The 24,950-nt window shown below is 54.7% G+C and overlaps 2 protein-coding genes and 3 long non-coding RNA genes across 5 annotated transcripts; 3 read left to right on the top strand and 2 right to left on the bottom strand.

Moving 5' to 3' along the window:
* The first annotated feature begins 600 nt into the window (after positions 1–600).
* Positions 601–6,329, top strand: LOC145527664 (uncharacterized). Its single transcript, XR_014069836.1, has 3 exons — positions 601–1,041; positions 3,262–3,519; positions 4,145–6,329. It is a non-coding gene; the product is annotated as an uncharacterized LOC145527664 (long non-coding RNA).
* Positions 6,330–9,058: 2,729 nt separating this feature from the next.
* Positions 9,059–13,971, top strand: LOC145527647 (uncharacterized). Its single transcript, XR_014069819.1, has 2 exons — positions 9,059–11,135; positions 11,761–13,971. It is a non-coding gene; the product is annotated as an uncharacterized LOC145527647 (long non-coding RNA).
* Positions 12,337–15,682, bottom strand: LOC145527537 (uncharacterized). Its single transcript, XM_081545636.1, has 3 exons — positions 15,513–15,682; positions 14,801–15,113; positions 12,337–14,549 (listed from the first exon to the last, which is right to left on the bottom strand). Exons 1-3 carry the CDS (start codon positions 15,645–15,647, stop codon positions 13,921–13,923), a joined length of 1,077 nt encoding a protein of 358 aa, XP_081401762.1. The 5' UTR covers positions 15,648–15,682; the 3' UTR covers positions 12,337–13,920.
* A 992-nt stretch (positions 15,683–16,674) lies between these two features.
* LOC145527640 (uncharacterized) lies at positions 16,675–21,584 on the top strand. The gene is made up of 2 exons (XR_014069810.1): positions 16,675–18,751; positions 19,374–21,584. It is a non-coding gene; the product is annotated as an uncharacterized LOC145527640 (long non-coding RNA).
* On the bottom strand, positions 21,510–23,703 carry LOC145527471 (uncharacterized). The gene is made up of 3 exons (XM_081545534.1): positions 23,126–23,703; positions 22,414–22,726; positions 21,510–22,162 (listed from the first exon to the last, which is right to left on the bottom strand). Exons 1-3 carry the CDS (start codon positions 23,534–23,536, stop codon positions 21,534–21,536), a joined length of 1,353 nt encoding a protein of 450 aa, XP_081401660.1. The 5' UTR covers positions 23,537–23,703; the 3' UTR covers positions 21,510–21,533.
* Between the last annotated feature and the right edge of the window lie 1,247 nt (positions 23,704–24,950).

Raw genomic sequence — 24,950 nt, 5'->3', positions numbered from 1 at the left:
TCTGCTCAGATCCCCACCCGGGAGGAAAGAGACCCATCTGAGGGTGTGAGGTCAGCCTGGCCGGTCGGCGCTGCCCACACTCTCCCCATCCCGCCCAGCCTGCTCTCCCCTGGGGTGTGGACACAACTTGTCCACAGGCTTCTGACCCCACATCCGCCTGGGCTTCCTTGAGGGAGACACAGCCCGAGAAACCCGCATCCCCACACACAGGCAAAGGACCCGGTGTTTCCGGGTGGCATGGGAGAGGTGGCCTGGCCCGGCCTGGGGCTCCCCGTGTTACCTTTCTGTTTCTCCGGGCAAAGGGCCAGAGGCCTCTCGGGGGTGTCCTGAGCCAACGTCGACAGGGTGCCCACGCACACTGCCTGTGAGCTCTCCTGAGGCCCCGGCCTCTGGGCAGGGGCAAACAGCAGAACATCTTGGCAGCAAGTGATCTGGCTGGGGGCTCCTCTCCGCTCTGGAGGCCTGGATACCCGGATTGCGGGTTCTGTTGGGTTCTGTTGCCGGCAGGTGACATCATTTCCTGGGGTTCGTGCTGAGGTCCCTTCCTCAAAACTTCCCAAGGGAATCTCTGGGTTTCTGACTGCTCGACCACCCCCCTTAGGCCATGTGCAGGCACAATGACACCCACACGGCCCAGCCCACAGCCCTGGGGAGGCCTGGGTTCAGCCAGGGCCTGAGCTCCGAGGACCATGCTGCTCTCAGACCAGGCTCCTTCTTCTCATAAGTGGTGTGGCCCTGGACAAGCATATGCCCCTCAGGGTTGCCCCAGTCTCTCCATCTGCAGAGTGGGGGTCATTCTCCCATCTGCTTCCTAGGTCTGTCGGCCTACGAGCAGCTCCATGCCTTTCCACCTGGGGCCGATATCACGTGGAGCTCGTGCGCTGAGACTTCAGAAAGAAAGATTCCATCCAGGGCTGACACAGCACAGAATGGGGCAGAACGAGGCCTGGATGCGCCGTGGAACCCAGGAAAAGGCACTCCCCCTCCTGACTGTTTTGAGACCCCGCATCCAAGTTGGAGGACCGAAAGGAAGACTCGAAGGTCTCCCTCTCTTATAGAAAAGAGTAGCCAACTTTCTGGTCCTCTGTTTCCATTGAGATTCTGTTCAAGGGTCCCAGCTCGGCTTCTGCGGGTGGCTGAGCTTCTAATGGCTCCCTGCGTTCTTGTCTTTTCCTCTCCAAACCTTCCGTCCTTTTCCCCCTTCTGGGGTGGAAGGGCGCTGTCATTGCTTCTACCTTCGAGACAGATTGAGGAAAAGTCTGGACCATCGACTCCTTTCCTCTCTTTGGTTCCGTGTCTCTCTCTGGCTGTGTCCCTCTCTTTTCCTTTCTCAATTCCGTCTGTGTCTTCCTCTTTCTCTCTCGTGTGTGGATGGATGGATGGATGCTAGGGATGCACATGTATATGATTAGATGAGGGTTATGTTTTAGGGATAGGTTAGAGGGAGAGAAAGGCTTTAGGTCAGAGTTGGTCATGGGGGAAGGGTCAAGGGTGGTGGTGGTGTTTCTTGGAATCGGAGTGCTGTGCATTCTTCATCTCTTTCCATATGAACCCCTCCTCAGATGTCTCTCGTGTTCCGTTTCCTATCTTTTGCATTTGTGAATGCTTAGCCTCTCTGTTGTGAAGAGGTTCCATTGGATGGAAACCCAGTGGTGTACTTCGTTTACCTCTTTCCCTTACTTGAAGAGACCCATTTCGACCTCCGCCCAGCAAATGGCAAGGAGACTCTGATGTTAAGGAGCCTTTGACCTACGCTTCTTTCTAGCTATCTCATGACATCAGTCTTTAGGGTGAGGTTTTTCCCCGATATTGAGGTGGTATGAGATCAAAACCAATAGCGTTCTTCAGATGTAGCTGTCTGGTTTTCCCATGGACATTGATTGAAGAGGCTTTCTTGTTCCCATTTGGATATTCTCCCCGTCTGTGTCAGAGATGAGTTGACCATGGATGCTGGGGTTTGTTTCTGGACCCTCAACTTTATTCCATCGATCTGGATCTGTGTGTGTTGTTGTATTCCCAATAGCATACTGTCCTGCTGCTGCTGCTGCGGCTAAGTCACTTCAGTCGTGTCTGACTCTGCATGACCCCGTGGCCTGCAGCCTACCAGGCTCCTCCGTCCAGGACATTTTCCAGGCAAGAGTACTGGAGTGGGTCGCCATTGCCTTCTCCGATACTCTCCTGAGGATCCTAGTTTGGTCGTCTAATTTCCTTTCACACAACCTTGGATGTCCGTATCGGGGCTTTTTCGTCGGATTGTATTGACAATGTAGGCTCTTTTCTGTTTCCATACCCCTTTTGCAATTCTTTGTTCGGTGCGAAAATGCATTGGCATTTTGGGAGGAATAGCATGGAAGCTGTGGATTGCCATGTGGGGCTGTGACATGATTTTCCCAATAGGAATTCTTTCAAGCCCTGAGCACAGCTTCTCTTTCCAGTGATTGGTGTGGGCTTGATCTTCCTCCTTCCATCTCTCGCCGTTTTGTGAGAACAGGTCCATCCTTCCCTTCTGGGGTAGATGGACTCGTGGGTATCACTTCAGTGAATGGCATTGGCAGTGGGGGTGATAATTCCCTTCTCATTGGAAGACTTTGCTGTGAGTATTAGAAATGCAAGTGACTTCTCTTCCCCTTCCTCCCTGTCCATGTCTCAGAGCCACCGGGAAACAGAGGCCTCATCCACGGTCACACAGGCCTGAGGGGGTGCAACTAGACTGTTGTTTCTTCAGGCCCTCAGTGCTGGACATCATCCGGGATACTCTGTGTGTGTCTTCCTCCGTCTGGTGTCCCTTCAGACCTTTCCCTAGTTTTCACAGGCTTGTTGTGTTGGCGTTCTTTGTCTGTTTGGAGACACATCCTTGATAAGCTTTGTGTTTCCACTCATTCGTCTCGCGATGTATGACCTGTCTTTTGCTTTTGTCATGAGGTTTTCCCACAGTAGATATCTTTGATTTTGCAAAGTCCACTGTATTCTCTGGGTTTTTTTTGTGGACTGCCTTTTAGTTTTGTGTGTGAAGACTCAAAGCACGTGTCCGGTTTCTGCTCATTGTTCTTCTAGATTTGTGACAAGTTTTCATGGAAAGTTTGTCTAGGGATAACTGGAAGTGAACTCGGTGTAAGGTGTCAAGTCTCCATCTCCATTCATGTCATCCCCTGCAGTTTCCAATTCCCTGTTCCTGAGTGGTTTTGGAGACCTTGTGGGAAGGTTGGTTGCATTGGAGTTTGCATTTCCACCTTGATTCGATTCACACTGTTCTGCCCTCAGGGACACTGTCAAGGGGGAGTGAGGAGCAGCCTGCATTTCCAGCAGTGACCACACGGTGGGGCGAGTGCTGCTCTCCCCTCTGGGAGCCCCAGGCCACAGGCATCCCAGTGAGGAGCCAGCTCTGTGCTCAGCTGAAAGGAGTTAGTCTCTCAGGAGCCTCGGAGCCCTTGCCTTTGGATCACCCAGGGTGGGCATTTACTGGGACAGAAAAAATTGCCCTGAATTCCATGGACGGAAGAGCCTGGCTGTGTAGAGTTGGTGAGTTGCCGTGAATCAGACACAACTGAGGACACAAAAATTCAATAGATTAAAACACATTTTGGGGGTGGGGGGGAGTGAAAGTGGGTGATGTGGGTTTTTTTGTCTTATATAATAGCCAAGGGAAATCTAGTTTAAACCTAAATTCACATAGATGGGAAAGGTATAGCTCTCCGTCACCCTATTTAAAAAAAAAAAAAAAAAAACTACTAAACTTTTCTGAAAGTTTATTTAGTAGCTTCCTTGAGCAGTTTATTGTGGAGCTTTTTTTTTTTTTCTGTGACATTGTCCTCATTAAAAATTAAGGTTTGCCTTTACTGGATAATTTTGTTCATTGGTTTCTTAGAGAACCTTGGTTATCTTTGAGTTTCCTGGGGAGTATGGTCACATGACCTGGCCCTGGCCAATCGGTGCGTTCCACCTCCCTGGCCACTGTGATTGGCTCCGGGCTGGGGCAGTGCCCAATCGGGGCCCAGGGCCGGGCCTCACGTTGGAAGCCAGGGGAAGACGAGCTCTCGTCCTGCTGGGGTAGGGGAAGGGGTGGGGCCGGGGGAGGTCAGGCTCCAGCAGTGGGAGGGGCTTGAGGTCCGCCTGCGGCAGTTGGTGACGTTCCTGCTCCCCTCAGGGCAGAGCCGCCGGCCTGAGAATGAGGGCGCTGCTGAGCTCAGGGGCTGGGATGGCCCGTTGCTGCTGTGGTCCCAGAGCTCCCCCCGAGACCTGAGGGAAGCCGTCTGCCCGTGAGTCCTCTCCCGCTTGTCTGTCAGCTTGTTTGAAGCATGCTGGGTTTTCTGCCCAGCTGGCTAAGGGGAGTCCCTGGAAATGCAAGGGTGTGGGTTTTGGCAGACTTCAGGGAAGACATGCCAGATGAGCCTGGGAGACTCCAGCTTAAGCTGGATTCAGGAGATATCTCTTCGGGCCAGCTAGTAATTGTAGGATAAGCCTAATGAGTCTTCACAGGATGAAGAGAGTAACGTGCCAAGGTAGCAATCGATGTCCTCATTCGAGAGGATGAAGCTGGTGCTCAGAGAAGGGGGGAACTTGGCCACAGCAAGGAGGTGTGCAACCAGACAGAACCCCCCAGATCCGGCCATTGGAGCTCAGGGAGGCCACTGGTGTGGCTTGTCCCTGTGGCAGGGCCCGAGGCAGGCAGCCCACCCTGATTCCTGCGGGGGCCTGACTTGGGAAGTGCCATCTGGTAGCTTTGAGACTCACCAAACCAAATTGCACTGGAGAGAGGAGGGACACCTTCCTTCATCCACCCCCCACCCCCGCCGGATTCCCACATACCCTGACCCCTTTCTCTCGATTTCGGAGCCATTTCCAGAGTCCCGCTCATATGACCTCATTTGAAGTGCACTGTGGACGGGCTGCCATCTGCAGCTGCTACCACAGCAGCCAAGGGCTTTAGCTCCCGACTACCTCCCTTCCTTTGGAACTTGGGGGCCCTCTACTCCCCACTTGCACACCACAGACCTTTGCTGAGGATTGTGGGGACCCTCACTCAGTTTGCAGCACGTTGTAGCCATCCCTGTCCTCCCTTGAAACTCAGCTTGTGAGCTCCTTTGGAGCAGCGTGGCCCACCTGGCTGCAACGGAAGAGACACAGCTGACAGTGAAACAACAGCTTAGATCTGAGAGCCGGAAAGCTCTGTCAAAAGGGACCTCCCTCTTCACACCGTAGAGGCTGTAGGAGCCGCCAGGCTTTCGGAACCAGTGCTGGGGCCAAAATGACTCCACAGCTGTTTTCCTTCCTGGGGAGGGTTCTGGCTCGAGTGGGAATGGCTCAAGTCTCCTAAGGTTCTGAAAGCCCACTGTGTGCAGATTCACGGTACACAGAGAGGAAAAGGTGGAGTCCTACCCTGGAGGTGGTCACAGCTCACGGATGAGCCAGGCAGGCAGGCAGGCAGGGCATGAGAACACCTGAGCTGCCTTCATGAGTGAATGGTGTGGGGGCAGAGGAAGAGAAGCCGGTCTGCTCCCTCGTGTGGTGCCCAGGGCAGGTTGTCCCCAGAGGAAACCCTTACGACGGTGAGGACTATCACTGCTGTTTCCCAAGGGGTTCCGTCGGTGCGTGTCTTCCCCGGAGCGGTCAGGCCGTCTCTCAAGTACACTGGCCATGGGCATTGCCTCTCCTTGGAACTTCCCATGTGTTTCTCTTTTTTATGGAACAGTGATTTTCTAGAGTGGTTCTGGGCCACAAGGATGTTGGGTCATTTTCTAGCCTTCTGTCATGAAGAACGCTTTCCTGGGCATGGGGGTGGTTTGTTGTTCCAGCTCCCTTTCTTGGCTTCTTTTGGGAGCTGGTGCAACAAGAGGAGCTCAGCCTCTGCCTTCTGGCTGAGATGTCACCCTTCAAACAGCAATGCCTGCCTGGAGATAATGATGGCAGTTGCCAAAAGGGCTTCGTTTGGCACATGGTATCTTGAAAGGACGTACACCGTCCTTTCAGCTATCAAAGGCTAGTTCAAATGACATAAAAATGAGAACTCTCCAATGGAGTCTTACAGTAGGTGGAGAGTCCGAAAAACACTCCTTCAGTCATTTCGCTGAGAGTCACTGATTGGGGACACCAAGAATATAGGAAGGAATGCAGAAAGAAAAGATGAAATTGTGTTCAGGATCGGGGGGAGGGATGAACAGGGCGTGCTTGCCTTGAATCCAGGCTTTGTTGGGGGGTGGGGCATAAAGATGGAACGGGTCTGAAACTACAAAGTGGTGATGGTAACACAGTATCACCAGAGTTACACAACAGTGTTCCCAGATTGCAACAATGATGAAACAGTTTACTAATCCCAACTTAACCAACAAAAATACAGGAAACCATACAAAAAATAAAACATCACCAGAAAGGTGGAAACAAACCACATGCAAAGCAGTTCAGGGGAAAGGAACTCCATGTCCCCTGGGGGCAGACCGAGTTGCCGGCATCCACGGTGAGCAGACAGGGATGGAGGCTGCAGAGCCGACCGCTCCCCTGGACGTGGTGTTTCCGGTAAGGGCTCTGGGTCTCTGTCCAGAGCGGGGGCTCTTTCTCCCTGCAGGGCTGGGTGAGTCATCGTGGGCGTCTGGGTGTTGCGCGGGAGCCAGGGCAGGCTCTCCCTGCCGAGGCGGTGACTCTTCCTCTGCCTCGGGTTCTCTTGCCAAAGCCCGAGCAGGTAGAGGTGCACGTGGAGGTGGAGGTTCTCGCTGAGGGGGTGGGACATCAGTGCCTGGGGCTGGGGGTCCTGCAGGCACGGAGATCCGATCTGCCCGGTGTGCTGGCCAGTACCCAGCTGGCCTGGTGTCTCTGCGAGGGCAAGTCTCGCTTCTCCATCTGCCCTCGGTGGATCCCTGGGTCCTGCACCTGGAGCCACCACCTCTTTAGGGACAGGTCTGGGAAGTGGAGCCTGGTTCCAGTTGGAGGCCAGTGCTAGAGCTGGGGGAGAAGCAAAGTTTGCCCACAGGCCAGCCTTGGCATGTGCGTACCCCGGGACAGAAACCTTCCAAGAGGTTCCCAAAGAATACCCAGCGTCAGATGTCTTTTGGGACTGAAGTGTGCAAGATGGGGGGCGGGGGGTGTGAGGCCAGCGCTTGCTGCAGGCCCAGCAGCAGCTTTCGAGGACTCGTCCCTGTGTAGCTCAGCACCCCTCCCCACACACTCCCGTGCACCAGCCCCAGCGTCCTCACCTCTGTGCTCTGGCGTGCTGGGCTCCAGGTCCTCCTGGTGCCTCAGAGTCCGGGGTTCTCTGGACTCTGGGTCGGAGCCGGGTGTGCTGAGCTCCGTGGCAGCCTCAGACTGGGCCGCCGGCTGTATCCTGGGCGGTGTCTCGGCAGCAGGCCTTCCCCACCTCCGCGTCTCCCCCGGTGGGGCTGATGCCTCCGTGGGCACGCTGACCTGGAGCCTGCACTGGGCCTCACGGGCGGGGGGGTGGTGCTCCGACCCCTCCCTCTGGGAGCTGGATGGGGTGTCCCCGTCCTCGGCCTCATCACGTGGGAAGCTCTGCAACGACAGTGACCGTCAGCCAGCCATGCTGGGAGTTTTCCGAGCTGGGCCTGGCCAGTGGAGCCGCTGCTTCTGCCTGCTCGAACTTCTCTTCCCAGAAGGGTCAGAGACGTGTGTCTGCTCAGATCCCCACCCGGGAGGAAAGAGACCCATCTGAGGGTGTGAGGTCAGCCTGGCCGGTCGGCGCTGCCCACACTCTCCCCATCCCGCCCAGCCTGCTCTCCCCTGGGGTGTGGACACAACTTGTCCACAGGCTTCTGACCCCACATCCGCCTGGGCTTCCTTGAGGGAGACACAGCCCGAGAAACCCGCATCCCCACACACAGGCAAAGGACCCGGTGTTTCCGGGTGGCATGGGAGAGGTGGCCTGGCCCGGCCTGGGGCTCCCCGTGTTACCTTTCTGTTTCTCCGGGCAAAGGGCCAGAGGCCTCTCGGGGGTGTCCTGAGCCAACGTCGACAGGGTGCCCACGCACACTGCCTGTGAGCTCTCCTGAGGCCCCGGCCTCTGGGCAGGGGCAAACAGCAGAACATCTTGGCAGCAAGTGATCTGGCTGGGGGCTCCTCTCCGCTCTGGAGGCCTGGATACCCGGATTGCGGGTTCTGTTGGGTTCTGTTGCCGGCAGGTGACATCATTTCCTGGGGTTCGTGCTGAGGTCCCTTCCTCAAAACTTCCCAAGGGAATCTCTGGGTTTCTGACTGCTCGACCACCCCCCTTAGGCCATGTGCAGGCACAATGACACCCACACGGCCCAGCCCACAGCCCTGGGGAGGCCTGGGTTCAGCCAGGGCCTGAGCTCCGAGGACCATGCTGCTCTCAGACCAGGCTCCTTCTTCTCATAAGTGGTGTGGCCCTGGACAAGCATATGCCCCTCAGGGTTGCCCCAGTCTCTCCATCTGCAGAGTGGGGGTCATTCTCCCATCTGCTTCCTAGGTCTGTCGGCCTACGAGCAGCTCCATGCCTTTCCACCTGGGGCCGATATCACGTGGAGCTCGTGCGCTGAGACTTCAGAAAGAAAGATTCCATCCAGGGCTGACACAGCACAGAATGGGGCAGAACGAGGCCTGGATGCGCCGTGGAACCCAGGAAAAGGCACTCCCCCTCCTGACTGTTTTGAGACCCCGCATCCAAGTTGGAGGACCGAAAGGAAGACTCGAAGGTCTCCCTCTCTTATAGAAAAGAGTAGCCAACTTTCTGGTCCTCTGTTTCCATTGAGATTCTGTTCAAGGGTCCCAGCTCGGCTTCTGCGGGTGGCTGAGCTTCTAATGGCTCCCTGCGTTCTTGTCTTTTCCTCTCCAAACCTTCCGTCCTTTTCCCCCTTCTGGGGTGGAAGGGCGCTGTCATTGCTTCTACCTTCGAGACAGATTGAGGAAAAGTCTGGACCATCGACTCCTTTCCTCTCTTTGGTTCCGTGTCTCTCTCTGGCTGTGTCCCTCTCTTTTCCTTTCTCAATTCCGTCTGTGTCTTCCTCTTTCTCTCTCGTGTGTGGATGGATGGATGGATGCTAGGGATGCACATGTATATGATTAGATGAGGGTTATGTTTTAGGGATAGGTTAGAGGGAGAGAAAGGCTTTAGGTCAGAGTTGGTCATGGGGGAAGGGTCAAGGGTGGTGGTGGTGTTTCTTGGAATCTGAGTGCTGTGCATTCTTCATCTCTTTCCATATGAACCCCTTCTCAGATGTCTCTCGTGTTCCGTTTCCTATCTTTTGCATTTGTGAATGCTTAGCCTCTCTGTTGTGAAGAGGTTCCATTGGATGGAAACCCAGTGGTGTACTTCGTTTACCTCTTTCCCTTACTTGAAGAGACCCATTTCGACCTCCGCCCAGCAAATGGCAAGGAGACTCTGATGTTAAGGAGCCTTTGACCTACGCTTCTTTCTAGCTATCTCATGACCTCAGTCTTTAGGGTGAGGTTTTTCCCCGATATTGAGGTGGTATGAGATCAAAACCAATAGCGTTCTTCAGATGTAGCTGTCTGGTTTTCCCATGGACATTGATTGAAGAGGCTTTCTTGTTCCCATTTGGATATTCTCCCCGTCTGTGTCAGAGATGAGTTGACCATGGATGCTGGGGTTTGTTTCTGGACCCTCAACTTTATTCCATCGATCTGGATCTGTGTGTGTTGTTGTATTCCCAATAGCATACTGTCCTGCTGCTGCTGCTGCGGCTAAGTCACTTCAGTCGTGTCTGACTCTGCATGACCCCATGGCCTGCAGCCTACCAGGCTCCTCCGTCCAGGACATTTTCCAGGCAACAGTACTGGAGTGGGTCGCCATTGCCTTCTCCGATACTCTCCTGAGGATCCTAGTTTGGTCTTCTAATTTCCTTTCACACAACCTTGGATGTCCGTATCGGGGCTTTTTCGTCGGATTGTATTGACAATGTAGGCTCTTTTCTGTTTCCGTACCCCTTTTGCAATTCTTTGTTCGGTGTGAAAATGCATTGGCATTTTGGGAGGAATAGCATGGAAGCTGTGGATTGCCATGTGGGGCTGTGACATGATTTTCCCAATAGGAATTCTTTCAAGCCCTGAGCACAGCTTCTCTTTCCAGTGATTGGTGTGGGCTTGATCTTCCTCCTTCCATCTCTCGCCGTTTTGTGAGAACAGGTCCATCCTTCCCTTCTGGGGTAGATGGACTCGTGGGTATCACTTCAGTGAATGGCATTGGCAGTGGGGGTGATAATTCCCTTCTCATTGGAAGACTTTGCTGTGAGTATTAGAAATGCAAGTGACTTCTCTTCCCCTTCCTCCCTGTCCATGTCTCAGAGCCACCGGGAAACAGAGGCCTCATCCACGGTCCCACAGGCCTGAGGGGGTGCAACTAGACTGTTGTTTCTTCAGGCCCTCAGTGCTGGACATCATCCGGGATACTCTGTGTGTGTCTTCCTCCGTCTGGTGTCCCTTCAGACCTTTCCCTAGTTTTCACAGGCTTGTTGTGTTGGCGTTCTTTGTCTGTTTGGAGACACATCCTTGATAAGCTTTGTGTTTCCACTCATTCGTCTCGCGATGTATGACCTGTCTTTTGCTTTTGTCATGAGGTTTTCCCACAGTAGATATCTTTGATTTTGCAAAGTCCACTGTATTCTCTGGGTTTTTTTTGTGGACTGCCTTTTAGTTTTGTGTGTGAAGACTCAAAGCACGTGTCCGGTTTCTGCTCATTGTTCTTCTAGATTTGTGACAAGTTTTCATGGAAAGTTTGTCTAGGGATAACTGGAAGTGAACTCGGTGTAAGGTGTCAAGTCTCCATCTCCATTCATGTCATCCCCTGCAGTTTCCAATTCCCTGTTCCTGAGTGGTTTTGGAGACCTTGTGGGAAGGTTGGTTGCATTGGAGTTTGCATTTCCACCTTGATTCGATTCACACTGTTCTGCCCTCAGGGACACTGTCAAGGGGGAGTGAGGAGCAGCCTGCATTTCCAGCAGTGACCACACGGTGGGGCGAGTGCTGCTCTCCCCTCTGGGAGCCCCAGGCCACAGGCATCCCAGTGAGGAGCCAGCTCTGTGCTCAGCTGAAAGGAGTTAGTCTCTCAGGAGCCTCGGAGCCCTTGCCTTTGGATCACCCAGGGTGGGCATTTACTGGGACAGAAAAAATTGCCCTGAATTCCATGGACGGAAGAGCCTGGCTGTGTAGAGTTGGTGAGTTGCCGTGAATCAGACACAACTGAGGACACAAAAATTCAATAGATTAAAACACATTTTGGGGGTGGGGGGGAGTGAAAGTGGGTGATGTGGGTTTTTTTGTCTTATATAATAGCCAAGGGAAATCTAGTTTAAACCTAAATTCACATAGATGGGAAAGGTATAGCTCTCCGTCACCCTATTTAAAAAAAAAAAAAAAAAAACTACTAAACTTTTCTGAAAGTTTATTTAGTAGCTTCCTTGAGCAGTTTATTGTGGAGCATTTTTTTTTTTTCTGTGACATTGTCCTCATTAAAAATTAAGGTTTGCCTTTACTGGATAATTTTGTTCATTGGTTTCTTAGAGAACCTTGGTTATCTTTGAGTTTCCTGGGGAGTATGGTCACATGACCTGGCCCTGGCCAATCGGTGCGTTCCACCTCCCTGGCCACTGTGATTGGCTCCGGGCTGGGGCAGTGCCCAATCGGGGCCCAGGGCCGGGCCTCACGTTGGAAGCCAGGGGAAGACGAGCTCTCGTCCTGCTGGGGTAGGGGAAGGGGTGGGGCCGGGGCAGGTCAGGCTCCAGCAGTGGGAGGGGCTTGAGGTCCGCCTGCGGCAGTTGGTGACGTTCCTGCTCCCCTCAGGGCAGAGCCGCCGGCCTGAGAATGAGGGCGCTGCTGAGCTCAGGGGCTGGGATGGCCCGTTGCTGCTGTGGTCCCAGAGCTCCCCCCGAGACCTGAGGGAAGCCGTCTGCCCGTGAGTCCTCTCCCGCTTGTCTGTCAGCTTGTTTGAAGCATGCTGGGTTTTCTGCCCAGCTGGCTAAGGGGAGTCCCTGGAAATGCAAGGGTGTGGGTTTTGGCAGACTTCAGGGAAGACATGCCAGATGAGCCTGGGAGACTCCAGCTTAAGCTGGATTCAGGAGATATCTCTTCGGGCCAGCTAGTAATTGTAGGATAAGCCTAATGAGTCTTCACAGGATGAAGAGAGTAACGTGCCAAGGTAGCAATCGATGTCCTCATTCGAGAGGATGAAGCTGGTGCTCAGAGAAGGGGGGAACTTGGCCACAGCAAGGAGGTGTGCAACCAGACAGAACCCCCCAGATCCGGCCATTGGAGCTCAGGGAGGCCACTGGTGTGGCTTGTCCCTGTGGCAGGGCCCGAGGCAGGCAGCCCACCCTGATTCCTGCGGGGGCCTGACTTGGGAAGTGCCATCTGGTAGCTTTGAGACTCACCAAACCAAATTGCACTGGAGAGAGGAGGGACACCTTCCTTCATCCACCCCCCACCCCCGCCGGATTCCCACATACCCTGACCCCTTTCTCTCGATTTCGGAGCCATTTCCAGAGTCCCGCTCATATGACCTCATTTGAAGTGCACTGTGGACGGGCTGCCATCTGCAGCTGCTACCACAGCAGCCAAGGGCTTTAGCTCCCGACTACCTCCCTTCCTTTGGAACTTGGGGGCCCTCTACTCCCCACTTGCACACCACAGACCTTTGCTGAGGATTGTGGGGACCCTCACTCAGTTTGCAGCACGTTGTAGCCATCCCTGTCCTCCCTTGAAACTCAGCTTGTGAGCTCCTTTGGAGCAGCGTGGCCCACCTGGCTGCAACGGAAGAGACACAGCTGACAGTGAAACAACAGCTTAGATCTGAGAGCCGGAAAGCTCTGTCAAAAGGGACCTCCCTCTTCACACCGTAGAGGCTGTAGGAGCCGCCAGGCTTTCGGAACCAGTGCTGGGGCCAAAATGACTCCACAGCTGTTTTCCTTCCTGGGGAGGGTTCTGGCTCGAGCGGGAATGGCTCAAGTCTCCTAAGGTTCTGAAAGCCCACTGTGTGCAGATTCACGGTACACAGAGAGGAAAAGGTGGAGTCCTAGCCTGGAGGTGGTCACAGCTCACGGATGAGCCAGGCAGGCAGGCAGGCAGGGCATGAGAACACCTGAGCTGCCTTCATGAGTGAATGGTGTGGGGGCAGAGGAAGAGAAGCCGGTCTGCTCCCTCGTGTGGTGCCCAGGGCAGGTTGTCCCCAGAGGAAACCCTTACGACGGTGAGGACTATCACTGCTGTTTCCCAAGGGGTTCCGTCGGTGCGTGTCTTCCCCGGAGCGGTCAGGCCGTCTCTCAAGTACACTGGCCATGGGCATTGCCTCTCCTTGGAACTTCCCATGTGTTTCTCTTTTTTATGGAACAGTGATTTTCTAGAGTGGTTCTGGGCCACAAGGATGTTGGGTCATTTTCTAGCCTTCTGTCATGAAGAACGCTTTCCTGGGCATGGGGGTGGTTTGTTGTTCCAGCTCCCTTTCTTGGCTTCTTTTGGGAGCTGGTGCAACAAGAGGAGCTCAGCCTCTGCCTTCTGGCTGAGATGTCACCCTTCAAACAGCAATGCCTGCCTGGAGATAATGATGGCAGTTGCCAAAAGGGCTTCGTTTGGCACATGGTATCTTGAAAGGACGTACACCGTCCTTTCAGCTATCAAAGGCTAGTTCAAATGACATAAAAATGAGAACTCTCCAATGGAGTCTTACAGTAGGTGGAGAGTCCGAAAAACACTCCTTCAGTCATTTCGCTGAGAGTCACTGATTGGGGACACCAAGAATATAGGAAGGAATGCAGAAAGAAAAGATGAAATTGTGTTCAGGATCGGGGGGAGGGATGAACAGGGCGTGCTTGCCTTGAATCCAGGCTTTGTTGGGGGGTGGGGCATAAAGATGGAACGGGTCTGAAACTACAAAGTGGTGATGGTAACACAGTATCACCAGAGTTACACAACAGTGTTCCCAGATTGCAACAATGATGAAACAGTTTACTAATCCCAACTTAACCAACAAAAATACAGGAAACCATACAAAAAATAAAACATCACCAGAAAGGTGGAAACAAACCACATGCAAAGCAGTTCAGGGGAAAGGAACTCCATGTCCCCTGGGGGCAGACCGAGTTGCCGGCATCCACGGTGAGCAGACAGGGATGGAGGCTGCAGAGCCGACCGCTCCCCTGGACGTGGTGTTTCCGGTAAGGGCTCTGGGTCTCTGTCCAGAGCGGGGGCTCTTTCTCCCTGCAGGGCTGGGTGAGTCATCGTGGGCGTCTGGGTGTTGCGCGGGAGCCAGGGCAGGCTCTCCCTGCCGAGGCGGTGACTCTTCCTCTGCCTCGGGTTCTCTTGCCAAAGCCTGAGCAGGTAGAGGTGCACGTGGAGGTGGAGGTTCTCGCTGAGGGGGTGGGACATCAGTGCCTGGGGCTGGGGGTCCTGCAGGCACGGAGATCCGATCTGCCCGGTGTGCTGGCCAGTACCCAGCTGGCCTGGTGTCTCTGCGAGGGCAAGTCTCGCTTCTCCATCTGCCCTCGGTGGATCCCTGGGTCCTGCACCTGGAGCCACCACCTCTTTAGGGACAGGTCTGGGAAGTGGAGCCTGGTTCCAGTTGGAGGCCAGTGCTAGAGCTGGGGGAGAAGCAAAGTTTGCCCACAGGCCAGCCTTGGCATGTGCGTACCCCGGGACAGAAACCTTCCAAGAGGTTCCCAAAGAATACCCAGCGTCAGATGTCTTTTGGGACTGAAGTGTGCAAGATGGGGGGCGGGGGGTGTGAGGCCAGCGCTTGCTGCAGGCCCAGCAGCAGCTTTCGAGGACTCGTCCCTGTGTAGCTCAGCACCCCTCCCCACACACTCCCGTGCACCAGCCCCAGCGTCCTCACCTCTGTGCTCTGGCGTGCTGGGCTCCAGGTCCTCCTGGTGCCTCAGAGTCCGGGGTTCTCTGGACTCTGGGTCGGAGCCGGGTGTGCTGAGCTCCGTGGCAGCCTCAGACTGGGCCGCCGGCTGTATCCTGGGCGGTGTCTCGGCAGCAGGCCTTCCCCACCTCCGCGTCTCCCCCGGTGGGGCTGATGCCTCCGTGGGCACGCTGACCTGGAGCCTGCACTGGGCCTCACGGGCGGGGGGGTGGTGCTCCGACCCCTCCCTCTGGGAGCTGGATGGGGTGTCCCCGTCCTCGGCCTCATCACGTGGGAAGCTCTGCAACGACAGTGACCGTCAGCCAGCCATGCTGGGAGTTTTCCGAGCTGGGCCTGGCCAGTGGAGCCGCTGCTTCTGCCTGCTCGAACTTCTCTTCCCAGAAGGGTCAGAGACGTGTGTCTGCTCAGATCCCCACCCGGGAGGAAAGAGACCCATCTGAGGGTGTGAGGTCAGCCTGGCCGGTCGGCGCTGCCCACACTCTCCCCATCCCGCCCAGCCTGCTCTCCCCTGGGGTGTGGACACAACTTGTCCACAGGCTTCTGACCCCACATCCGCCTGGGCTTCCTTGAGGGAGACACAGCCCGAGAAACCCGCATCCCCCCACACAGGCAAAGGACCCGGTGTTTCCGGGTGGCATGGGAGAGGTGGCCTGGCCCGGCCTGGGGCTCCCCGTGTTACCTTTCTGTTTCTCCGGGCAAAGGGCCAGAGGCCTCTCGGGGGTGTCCTGAGCCAACGTCGACAGGGTGCCCACGCACACTGCCTGTGAGCTCTCCTGAGGCCCCGGCCTCTGGGCAGGGGCAAACAGCAGAACATCTTGGCAGCAAGTGATCTGGCTGGGGGCTCCTCTCCGCTCTGGAGGCCTGGATACCCGGATTGCGGGTTCTGTTGGGTTCTGTTGCCGGCAGGTGACATCATTTCCTGGGGTTCGTGCTGAGGTCCCTTCCTCAAAACTTCCCAAGGGAATCTCTGGGTTTCTGACTGCTCGACCACCCCCCTTAGGCCATGTGCAGGCACAATGACACCCACACGGCCCAGCCCACAGCCCTGGGGAGGCCTGGGTTCAGCCAGGGCCTGAGCTCCGAGGACCATGCTGCTCTCAGACCAGGCTCCTTCTTCTCATAAGTGGTGTGGCCCTGGACAAGCATATGCCCCTCAGGGTTGCCCCAGTCTCTCCATCTGCAGAGTGGGGGTCATTCTCCCATCTGCTTCCTAGGTCTGTCGGCCTACGAGCAGCTCCATGCCTTTCCACCTGGGGCCGATATCACGTGGAGCTCGTGCGCTGAGACTTCAGAAAGAAAGATTCCATCCAGGGCTGACACAGCACAGAATGGGGCAGAACGAGGCCTGGATGCGCCGTGGAACCCAGGAAAAGGCACTCCCCCTCCTGACTGTTTTGAGACCCCGCATCCAAGTTGGAGGACCGAAAGGAAGACTCGAAGGTCTCCCTCTCTTATAGAAAAGAGTAGCCAACTTTCTGGTCCTCTGTTTCCATTGAGATTCTGTTCAAGGGTCCCAGCTCGGCTTCTGCGGGTGGCTGAGCTTCTAATGGCTCCCTGCGTTCTTGTCTTTTCCTCTCCAAACCTTCCGTCCTTTTCCCCCTTCTGGGGTGGAAGGGCGCTGTCATTGCTTCTACCTTCGAGACAGATTGAGGAAAAGTCTGGACCATCGACTCCTTTCCTCTCTTTGGTTCCGTGTCTCTCTCTGGCTGTGTCCCTCTCTTTTCCTTTCTCAATTCCGTCTGTGTCTTCCTCTTTCTCTCTCGTGTGTGGATGGATGGATGGATGCTAGGGATGCACATGTATATGATTAGATGAGGGTTATGTTTTAGGGATAGGTTAGAGGGAGAGAAAGGCTTTAGGTCAGAGTTGGTCATGGGGGAAGGGTCAAGGGTGGTGGTGGTGTTTCTTGGAATCTGAGTGCTGTGCATTCTTCGTCTCTTTCCATATGAACCCCTTCTCAGATGTCTCTCGTGTTCCGTTTCCTATCTTTTGCATTTGTGAATGCTTAGCCTCTCTGTTGTGAAGAGGTTCCATTGGATGGAAACCCAGTGGTGTACTTCGTTTACCTCTTTCCCTTACTTGAAGAGACCCATTTCGACCTCCGCCCAGCAAATGGCAAGGAGACTCTGATGTTAAGGAGCCTTTGACCTACGCTTCTTTCTAGCTATCTCATGACCTCAGTCTTTAGGGTGAGGTTTTTCCCCGATATTGAGGTGGTATGAGATCAAAACCAATAGCGTTCTTCAGATGTAGCTGTCTGGTTTTCCCATGGACATTGATTGAAGAGGCTTTCTTGTTCCCATTTGGATATTCTCCCCGTCTGTGTCAGAGATGAGTTGACCATGGATGCTGGGGTTTGTTTCTGGACCCTCAACTTTATTCCATCGATCTGGATCTGTGTGTGTTGTTGTATTCCCAATAGCATACTGTCCTGCTGCTGCTGCTGCGGCTAAGTCACTTCAGTCGTGTCTGACTCTGCATGACCCCATGGCCTGCAGCCTACCAGGCTCCTCCGTCCAGGACATTTTCCAGGCAACAGTACTGGAGTGGGTCGCCATTGCCTTCTCCGATACTCTCCTGAGGATCCTAGTTTGGTCGTCTAATTTCCTTTCACACAACCTTGGATGTCCGTATCGGGGCTTTTTCGTCGGATTGTATTGACAATGTAGGCTCTTTTCTGTTTCCGTACCCCTTTTGCAATTCTTTGTTCGGTGTGAAAATGCATTGGCATTTTGGGAGGAATAGCATGGAAGCTGTGGATTGCCATGTGGGGCTGTGACATGATTTTCCCAATAGGAATTCTTTCAAGCCCTGAGCACAGCTTCTCTTTCCAGTGATTGGTGTGGGCTTGATCTTCCTCCTTCCATCTCTCGCCGTTTTGTGAGAACAGGTCCATCCTTCCCTTCTGGGGTAGATGGACTCGTGGGTATCACTTCAGTGAATGGCATTGTCAGTGGGGGTGATAATTCCCTTCTCATTGGAAGACTTTGCTGTGAGTATTAGAAATGCAAGTGACTTCTCTTCCCCTTCCTCCCTGTCCATGTCTCAGAGCCACCGGGAAACAGAGGCCTCATCCACGGTCACACAGGCCTGAGGGGGTGCAACTAGACTGTTGTTTCTTCAGGCCCTCAGTGCTGGACATCATCCGGGATACTCTGTGTGTGTCTTCCTCCGTCTGGTGTCCCTTCAGACCTTTCCCTAGTTTTCACAGGCTTGTTGTGTTGGCGTTCTTTGTCTGTTTGGAGACACATCCTTGATAAGCTTTGTGTTTCCACTCATTCGTCTCGCGATGTATGACCTGTCTTTTGCTTTTGTCATGAGGTTTTCCCACAGTAGATATCTTTGATTTTGCAAAGTCCACTGTATTCTCTGGGTTTTTTTTGTGAACTGCCTTTTAGTTTTGTGTGTGAAGACTCAAAGCACGTGTCCGGTTTCTGCTCATTGTTCTTCTAGATTTGTGACAAGTTTTCATGGAAAGTTTGTCTAGGGATAACTGGAAGTGAACTCGGTGTAAGGTGTCAAGTCTCCATCTCCATTCATGTCATCCCCTGCAGTTTCCAATTCCCTGTTCCTGAGTGGTTTTGGAGACCTTGTGGGAAGGTTGGTTGCATTGGAGTTTGCATTTCCACCTTGATTCGATTCACACTGTTCTGCCCTCAGGGACACTGTCAAGGGGGAGTGAGGAGCAGCCTGCATTTCCAGCAGTGACCACACGGTGGGGCGAGTGCTGCTCTCCCCTCTGGGAGCCCCAGGCCACAGGCATCCCAGTGAGGAGCCAGCTCTGTGCTCAGCTGAAAGGAGTTAGTCTCTCAGGAGCCTCGGAGCCCTTGCCTTTGGATCACCCAGGGTGGGCATTTACTGGGACAGAAAAAATTGCCCTGAATTCCATGGACGGAAGAGCCTGGCTGTGTAGAGTTGGTGAGTTGCCGTGAATCAGACACAACTGAGGACACAAAAATTCAATAGATTAAAACACATTTTGGGGGTGGGGGGGAGTGAAAGTGGGTGATGTGGGTTTTTTTGTCTTATATAATAGCCAAGGGAAATCTAGTTTAAACCTAAATTCACATAGATGGGAAAGGTATAGCTCTCCGTCACCCTATTTAAAAAAAAAAAAAAAACTACTAAACTTTTCTGAATGTTTATTTAGTAGCTTCCTTGAGCAGTTTATTGTGGAGCATTTTTTTTTTTTCTGTGACATTGTCCTCATTAAAAATTAAGGTTTGCCTTTACTGGATAATTTTGTTCATTGGTTTCTTAGAGAACCTTGGTTATCTTTGAGTTTCCTGGGGAGTATGGTCACATGACCTGGCCCTGGCCAATCGGTGCGTTCCACCTCCCTGGCCACTGTGATTGGCTCCGGGCTGGGGCAGTGCCCAATCGGGGCCCAGGGCCGGGCCTCACGTTGGAAGCCAGGGGAAGACGAGCTCTCGTCCTGCTGGGGTAGGGGAAGGGGTGGGGCCGGGGCAGGTCAGGCTCCAGCAGTGGGAGGGGCTTGAGGTCCGCCTGCGGCAGTTGGTGACGTTCCTGCTCCCCTCAGGGCAGAGCCGCCGGCCTGAGAATGAGGGCGCTGCTGAGCTCAGGGGCTGGGATGGCCCGTTGCTGCTGTGGTCCCAGAGCTCCCCCCGAGACCTGAGGGAAGCCGTCTGCCCGTGAGTCCTCTCCCGCTTGTCTGTCAGCTTGTTTGAAGCATGCTGGGTTTTCTGCCCAGCTGGCTAAGGGGAGTCCCTGGAAATGCAAGGGTGTGGGTTTTGGCAGACTTCAGGGAAGACATGCCAGATGAGCCTGGGAGACTCCAGCTTAAGCTGGATTCAGGAGATATCTCTTCGGGCCAGCTAGTAATTGTAGGATAAGCCTAATGAGTCTTCACAGGATGAAGAGAGTAACGTGCCAAGGTAGCAATCGATGTCCTCATTCGAGAGGATGAAGCTGGTGCTCAGAGAAGGGGGGAACTTGGCCACAGCAAGGAGGTGTGCAACCAGACAGAACCCCCCAGATCCGGCCATTGGAGCTCAGGGAGGCCACTGGTGTGGCTTGTCCCTGTGGCAGGGCCCGAGGCAGGCAGCCCACCCTGATTCCTGCGGGGGCCTGACTTGGGAAGTGCCATCTGGTAGCTTTGAGACTCACCAAACCAAATTGCACTGGAGAGAGGAGGGACACCTTCCTTCATCCACCCCCCACCCCCGCCGGATTCCCACATACCCTGACCCCTTTCTCTCGATTTCGGAGCCATTTCCAGAGTCCCGCTCATATGACCTCATTTGAAGTGCACTGTGGACGGGCTGCCATCTGCAGCTGCTACCACAGCAGCCAAGGGCTTTAGCTCCCGACTACCTCCCTTCCTTTGGAACTTGGGGGCCCTCTACTCCCCACTTGCACACCACAGACCTTTGCTGAGGATTGTGGGGACCCTCACTCAGTTTGCAGCACGTTGTAGCCATCCCTGTCCTCCCTTGAAACTCAGCTTGTGAGCTCCTTTGGAGCAGCGTGGCCCACCTGGCTGCAACGGAAGAGACACAGCTGACAGTGAAACAACAGCTTAGATCTGAGAGCCGGAAAGCTCTGTCAAAAGGGACCTCCCTCTTCACACCGTAGAGGCTGTAGGAGCCGCCAGGCTTTCGGAACCAGTGCTGGGGCCAAAATGACTCCACAGCTGTTTTCCTTCCTGGGGAGGGTTCTGGCTCGAGCGGGAATGGCTCAAGTCTCCTAAGGTTCTGAAAGCCCACTGTGTGCAGATTCACGGTACACAGAGAGGAAAAGGTGGAGTCCTAGCCTGGAGGTGGTCACAGCTCACGGATGAGCCAGGCAGGCAGGCAGGCAGGGCATGAGAACACCTGAGCTGCCTTCATGAGTGAATGGTGTGGGGGCAGAGGAAGAGAAGCCGGTCTGCTCCCTCGTGTGGTGCCCAGGGCAGGTTGTCCCCAGAGGAAACCCTTACGACGGTGAGGACTATCACTGCTGTTTCCCAAGGGGTTCCGTCGGTGCGTGTCTTCCCCGGAGCGGTCAGGCCGTCTCTCAAGTACACTGGCCATGGGCATTGCCTCTCCTTGGAACTTCCCATGTGTTTCTCTTTTTTATGGAACAGTGATTTTCTAGAGTGGTTCTGGGCCACAAGGATGTTGGGTCATTTTCTAGCCTTCTGTCATGAAGAACGCTTTCCTGGGCATGGGGGTGGTTTGTTGTTCCAGCTCCCTTTCTTGGCTTCTTTTGGGAGCTGGTGCAACAAGAGGAGCTCAGCCTCTGCCTTCTGGCTGAGATGTCACCCTTCAAACAGCAATGCCTGCCTGGAGATAATGATGGCAGTTGCCAAAAGGGCTTCGTTTGGCACATGGTATCTTGAAAGGACGTACACCGTCCTTTCAGCTATCAAAGGCTAGTTCAAATGACATAAAAATGAGAACTCTCCAATGGAGTCTTACAGTAGGTGGAGAGTCCGAAAAACACTCCTTCAGTCATTTCGCTGAGAGTCACTGATTGGGGACACCAAGAATATAGGAAGGAATGCAGAAAGAAAAGATGAAATTGTGTTCAGGATCGGGGGGAGGGATGAACAGGGCGTGCTTGCCTTGAATCCAGGCTTTGTTGGGGGGTGGGGCATAAAGATGGAACGGGTCTGAAACTACAAAGTGGTGATGGTAACACAGTATCACCAGAGTTACACAACAGTGTTCCCAGATTGCAACAATGATGAAACAGTTTACTAATCCCAACTTAACCAACAAAAATACAGGAAACCATACAAAAAATAAAACATCACCAGAAAGGTGGAAACAAACCACATGCAAAGCAGTTCAGGGGAAAGGAACTCCATGTCCCCTGGGGGCAGACCGAGTTGCCGGCATCCACGGTGAGCAGACAGGGATGGAGGCTGCAGAGCCGACCGCTCCCCTGGACGTGGTGTTTCCGGTAAGGGCTCTGGGTCTCTGTCCAGAGCGGGGGCTCTTTCTCCCTGCAGGGCTGGGTGAGTCATCGTGGGCGTCTGGGTGTTGCGCGGGAGCCAGGGCAGGCTCTCCCTGCCGAGGCGGTGACTCTTCCTCTGCCTCGGGTTCTCTTGCCAAAGCCCGAGCAGGTAGAGGTGCACGTGGAGGTGGAGGTTCTCGCTGAGGGGGTGGGACATCAGTGCCTGGGGCTGGGGGTCCTGCAGGCACGGAGATCCGATCTGCCCGGTGTGCTGGCCAGTACCCAGCTGGCCTGGTGTCTCTGCGAGGGCAAGTCTCGCTTCTCCATCTGCCCTCGGTGGATCCCTGGGTCCTGCACCTGGAGCCACCACCTCTTTAGGGACAGGTCTGGGAAGTGGAGCCTGGTTCCAGTTGGAGGCCAGTGCTAGAGCTGGGGGAGAAGCAAAGTTTGCCCACAGGCCAGCCTTGGCATGTGCGTACCCCGGGACAGAAACCTTCCAAGAGGTTCCCAAAGAATACCCAGCGTCAGATGTCTTTTGGGACTGAAGTGTGCAAGATGGGGGGCGGGGGGTGTGAGGCCAGCGCTTGCTGCAGGCCCAGCAGCAGCTTTCGAGGACTCGTCCCTGTGTAGCTCAGCACCCCTCCCCACACACTCCCGTGCACCAGCCCCAGCGTCCTCACCTCTGTGCTCTGGCGTGCTGGGCTCCAGGTCCTCCTGGTGCCTCAGAGGCCGGGGTTCTCTGGACTCTGGGTCGGAGCCGGGTGTGCTGAGCTCCGTGGCAGCCTCAGACTGGGCCGCCGGCTGTATCCTGGGCGGTGTCTCGGCAGCAGGCCTTCCCCACCTCCGCGTCTCCCCCGGTGGGGCTGATGCCTCCGTGGGCACGCTGACCTGGAGCCTGCACTGGGCCTCACGGGCGGGGGGGTGGTGCTCCGACCCCTCCCTCTGGGAGCTGGATGGGGTGTCCCCGTCCTCGGCCTCATCACGTGGGAAGCTCTTCAACGACAGTGACCGTCAGCCAGCCATGCTGGGAGTTTTCCGAGCTGGGCCTGGCCAGTGGAGCCGCTGCTTCTGCCTGCTCGAACTTCTCTTCCCAGAAGGGTCAGAGACGTGTGTCTGCTCAGATCCCCACCCGGGAGGAAAGAGACCCATCTGAGGGTGTGAGGTCAGCCTGGCCGGTCGGCGCTGCCCACACTCTCCCCATCCCGCCCAGCCTGCTCTCCCCTGGGGTGTGGACACAACTTGTCCACAGGCTTCTGACCCCACATCCGCCTGGGCTTCCTTGAGGGAGACACAGCCCGAGAAACCCGCATCCCCCCACACAGGCAAAGGACCCGGTGTTTCCGGGTGGCATGGGAGAGGTGGCCTAGCCCGGCCTGGGGCTCCCCGTGTTACCTTTCTGTTTCTCCGGGCAAAGGGCCAGAGGCCTCTCGGGGGTGTCCTGAGCCAACGTCGACAGGGTGCCCACGCACACTGCCTGTGAGCTCTCCTGAGGCCCCGGCCTCTGGGCAGGGGCAAACAGCAGAACATCTTGGCAGCAAGTGATCTGGCTGGGGGCTCCTCTCCGCTCTGGAGGCCTGGATACCCGGATTGCGGGTTCTGTTGGGTTCTGTTGCCGGCAGGTGACATCATTTCCTGGGGTTCGTGCTGAGGTCCCTTCCTCAAAACTTCCCAAGGGAATCTCTGGGTTTCTGACTGCTCGACCACCCCCCTTAGGCCATGTGCAGGCACAATGACACCCACACGGCCCAGCCCACAGCCCTGGGGAGGCCTGGGTTCAGCCAGGGCCTGAGCTCCGAGGACCATGCTGCTCTCAGACCAGGCTCCTTCTTCTCATAAGTGGTGTGGCCCTGGACAAGCATATGCCCCTCAGGGTTGCCCCAGTCTCTCCATCTGCAGAGTGGGGGTCATTCTCCCATCTGCTTCCTAGGTCTGTCGGCCTACGAGCAGCTCCATGCCTTTCCACCTGGGGCCGATATCACGTGGAGCTCGTGCGCTGAGACTTCAGAAAGAAAGATTCCATCCAGGGCTGACACAGCACAGAATGGGGCAGAACGAGGCCTGGATGCGCCGTGGAACCCAGGAAAAGGCACTCCCCCTCCTGACTGTTTTGAGACCCCGCATCCAAGTTGGAGGACCGAAAGGAAGACTCGAAGGTCTCCCTCTCTTATAGAAAAGAGTAGCCAACTTTCTGGTCCTCTGTTTCCATTGAGATTCTGTTCAAGGGTCCCAGCTCGGCTTCTGCGGGTGGCTGAGCTTCTAATGGCTCCCTGCGTTCTTGTCTTTTCCTCTCCAAACCTTCCGTCCTTTTCCCCCTTCTGGGGTGGAAGGGCGCTGTCATTGCTTCTACCTTCGAGACAGATTGAGGAAAAGTCTGGACCATCGACTCCTTTCCTCTCTTTGGTTCCGTGTCTCTCTCTGGCTGTGTCCCTCTCTTTTCCTTTCTCAATTCCGTCTGTGTCTTCCTCTTTCTCTCTCGTGTGTGGATGGATGGATGGATGCTAGGGATGCACATGTATATGATTAGATGAGGGTTATGTTTTAGGGATAGGTTAGAGGGAGAGAAAGGCTTTAGGTCAGAGTTGGTCATGGGGGAAGGGTCAAGGGTGGTGGTGGTGTTTCTTGGAATCTGAGTGCTGTGCATTCTTCGTCTCTTTCCATATGAACCCCTTCTCAGATGTCTCTCGTGTTCCGTTTCCTATCTTTTGCATTTGTGAATGCTTAGCCTCTCTGTTGTGAAGAGGTTCCATTGGATGGAAACCCAGTGGTGTACTTCGTTTACCTCTTTCCCTTACTTGAAGAGACCCATTTCGACCTCCGCCCAGCAAATGGCAAGGAGACTCTGATGTTAAGGAGCCTTTGACCTACGCTTCTTTCTAGCTATCTCATGACCTCAGTCTTTAGGGTGAGGTTTTTCCCCGATATTGAGGTGGTATGAGATCAAAACCAATAGCGTTCTTCAGATGTAGCTGTCTGGTTTTCCCATGGACATTGATTGAAGAGGCTTTCTTGTTCCCATTTGGATATTCTCCCCGTCTTTGTCAGAGATGAGTTGACCATGGATGCTGGGGTTTGTTTCTGGACCCTCAACTTTATTCCATCGATCTGGATCTGTGTGTGTTGTTGTATTCCCAATAGCATACTGTCCTGCTGCTGCTGCTGCGGCTAAGTCACTTCAGTCGTGTCTGACTCTGCATGACCCCATGGCCTGCAGCCTACC

Source organism: Giraffa tippelskirchi, chromosome 11, assembly GCF_054371585.1.
Source record: "Giraffa tippelskirchi isolate mGirTip1 chromosome 11, T2T-mGirTip1v1.2.pri, whole genome shotgun sequence".
In the NCBI taxonomy this organism is placed as follows: Eukaryota; Metazoa; Chordata; class Mammalia; order Artiodactyla; family Giraffidae; genus Giraffa; species Giraffa tippelskirchi.
The sequence above is the reverse complement of the archived record's forward strand: the minus strand, read 5'-3'. Positions and strand labels throughout refer to the sequence as shown.

Coding starts and splice junctions, on each gene's coding strand:
- LOC145527537 (XM_081545636.1), bottom strand. CDS start 15,647: ATGTTCTGCTGTTTGCCCCTGCCCAGAGGCCGGGGCCTCAGGAGAGCT. Junction 15,114..15,512: donor TTGCCCGGAGAAACAGAAAG/GTAACACGGGGA, acceptor CTGTCGTTGCAG/AGCTTCCCACGTGATGAGGC. Junction 14,550..14,800: donor CAGCACGCCAGAGCACAGAG/GTGAGGACGCTG, acceptor CTTCTCCCCCAG/CTCTAGCACTGGCCTCCAAC.
- LOC145527471 (XM_081545534.1), bottom strand. CDS start 23,536: ATGGTCCTCGGAGCTCAGGCCCTGGCTGAACCCAGGCCTCCCCAGGGC. Junction 22,727..23,125: donor TTGCCCGGAGAAACAGAAAG/GTAACACGGGGA, acceptor CTGTCGTTGAAG/AGCTTCCCACGTGATGAGGC. Junction 22,163..22,413: donor CAGCACGCCAGAGCACAGAG/GTGAGGACGCTG, acceptor CTTCTCCCCCAG/CTCTAGCACTGGCCTCCAAC.